The 1583-nt window shown below is 47.8% G+C and overlaps 1 protein-coding gene and 1 pseudogene across 2 annotated transcripts; one reads left to right on the plus strand and one right to left on the minus strand.

Annotated features, from left to right (window-relative positions):
* Nucleotides 1-114: 114 nt before the first annotated feature.
* Nucleotides 115-590, plus strand: H310_07041 (hypothetical protein; the record flags this gene model as incomplete). The annotated part of the gene is made up of 3 exons (XM_008872316.1): nucleotides 115-285; nucleotides 369-473; nucleotides 531-590. 3 exons carry the CDS (start codon nucleotides 115-117, stop codon nucleotides 588-590), a joined length of 336 nt encoding a protein of 111 aa, XP_008870538.1.
* A 228-nt stretch (nucleotides 591-818) lies between these two features.
* H310_07042 lies at nucleotides 819-899 on the minus strand (annotated as a pseudogene). The gene has a single exon. The product of its transcript is annotated as a tRNA-OTHER (tRNA).
* Nucleotides 900-1583: the final 684 nt, after the last annotated feature.

The following is a 1583-nucleotide window of genomic DNA, read 5'->3' on the forward strand; positions in this document are numbered from 1 at the left end:
CAAGTGTTTCTGGCCGAAACTCGGGATGAATTTGCCTGCGAGTTTCATCGTGAGTACAGGGCCTATGGCAAGGAGTGCACGTACAATGTTGACGAGACAGGCATCTATTATGACATGCCTCCAAACTACATTTGGGCCAAACGCGGTGGAAGCTCCAAGATTTCAGCCGGCGAAAAGCATTCCATGCGCATGACGGCTGTGCTCACTGCTCGCGCCGATGATGAAAAGCTTCCTATCATGTTCATCATGAAAGGTAAACCTGGTGGGCGCATCGAAACTCACGAGGTACCGTCGTTCTCCGCTGGCCATGCCTACGCTGTTCAAGAGAGGGCTTGGAGAGGGCTTGGATGGACACTACGGTGTGGAAGTCTTACCTCAGCAACGTCCTTCACGACCACATTGAGGAAGCTTCGGTCGTTATCCTGGACAACTTTGAGTCACATGTGTCGGATGAATCGTACAAGATCGTCCAAGTAGTGCTTGGTTCTCACCTCTGTCCACTCCCGCCGAATGCCACGTCCTAATGCCAGCCGCTCGACGTTGGTGTCATGGCGCCTTTCAAGCGCAACACGCGGGAGCATTGGCTCTGAGAAAATGATTGAGGGCGACGACGACGATTCTCACCTCAAAGCAGAAGCGAATGGCGCTGATCAAGCGAGCGATTGCGGCTTGGGATATGGTGCCTTCTGAAGTCATCAGGGCAAGGTCATTCCTCGCCAGCAATCGAGTCAAATATAATGACCAATTTAATCCATTTCATTTTACTTCCACTTTGTATACTCTATTTACTTTTGATTAAAATATTTCAAAAAAAAGTTTGACACTGCCCGGGACTTGAACCCTGGCCCCTTCCTCTATTTCTGTAATGCCGTCGCGCTAAACCACTGCGCCACCGCGTCAATAAGCTTACGCTAATTCTAGATCTCATCTATCAATCACTTCTATTTGAAATCAACTGATTGATCAACTGTGTCAATGAATGACCCACTACAATCCATGCTACCAAGTTTGCTTCTGATGGCACAGGAGCTTGCACAATATTATTACCTTGTAAATTTTTAAAGTGCTATATGTTCGAGGAATAAAAATACAGATACCTTGCAATCATTGGTTGCACCGAATTCGTACTTCGTAGTCGGCTAGCCAATCAAACGCAAAACAATCTTGAAGTCGAAGAAAATGTAGGCCTTGCATTCCGTCGTTCCCTGTACAGCTCGACGTGTGATCATAGCACCGCGCCATTCCTCTCAGACAGGGTGGAGCGCGCGCATCGCTTACCAAGACGACACCAGAGATGCCTTTGTCAGTGCATGTTGTCCGGTGAAAGCCATGGTGAGAAGACTTCAAGTTTCTCGGACGTCTGAGAACTGTGATTTTCCCCGAATCTTGGGCTCTTACTGGCTCACTCCACTACGTTTATCGAGATGAATTCGGATGTAGCCGAGTGGAATACATCTAGTTAGAGGACCCGCTCGAGACCTATAGCCAGCTACGACTGTGAACCTAACTTCATCGATCACTTTGGAATTTGCCATCTTACTGTCTATCCTATCTGGAGCGACAACAAAGAATTCTTTCGTGAA

This window comes from Aphanomyces invadans, assembly GCF_000520115.1.
Source record: "Aphanomyces invadans strain NJM9701 unplaced genomic scaffold supercont1.13, whole genome shotgun sequence".
NCBI classification, from domain to species: domain Eukaryota; phylum Oomycota; class Saprolegniomycetes; order Saprolegniales; family Verrucalvaceae; genus Aphanomyces; species Aphanomyces invadans.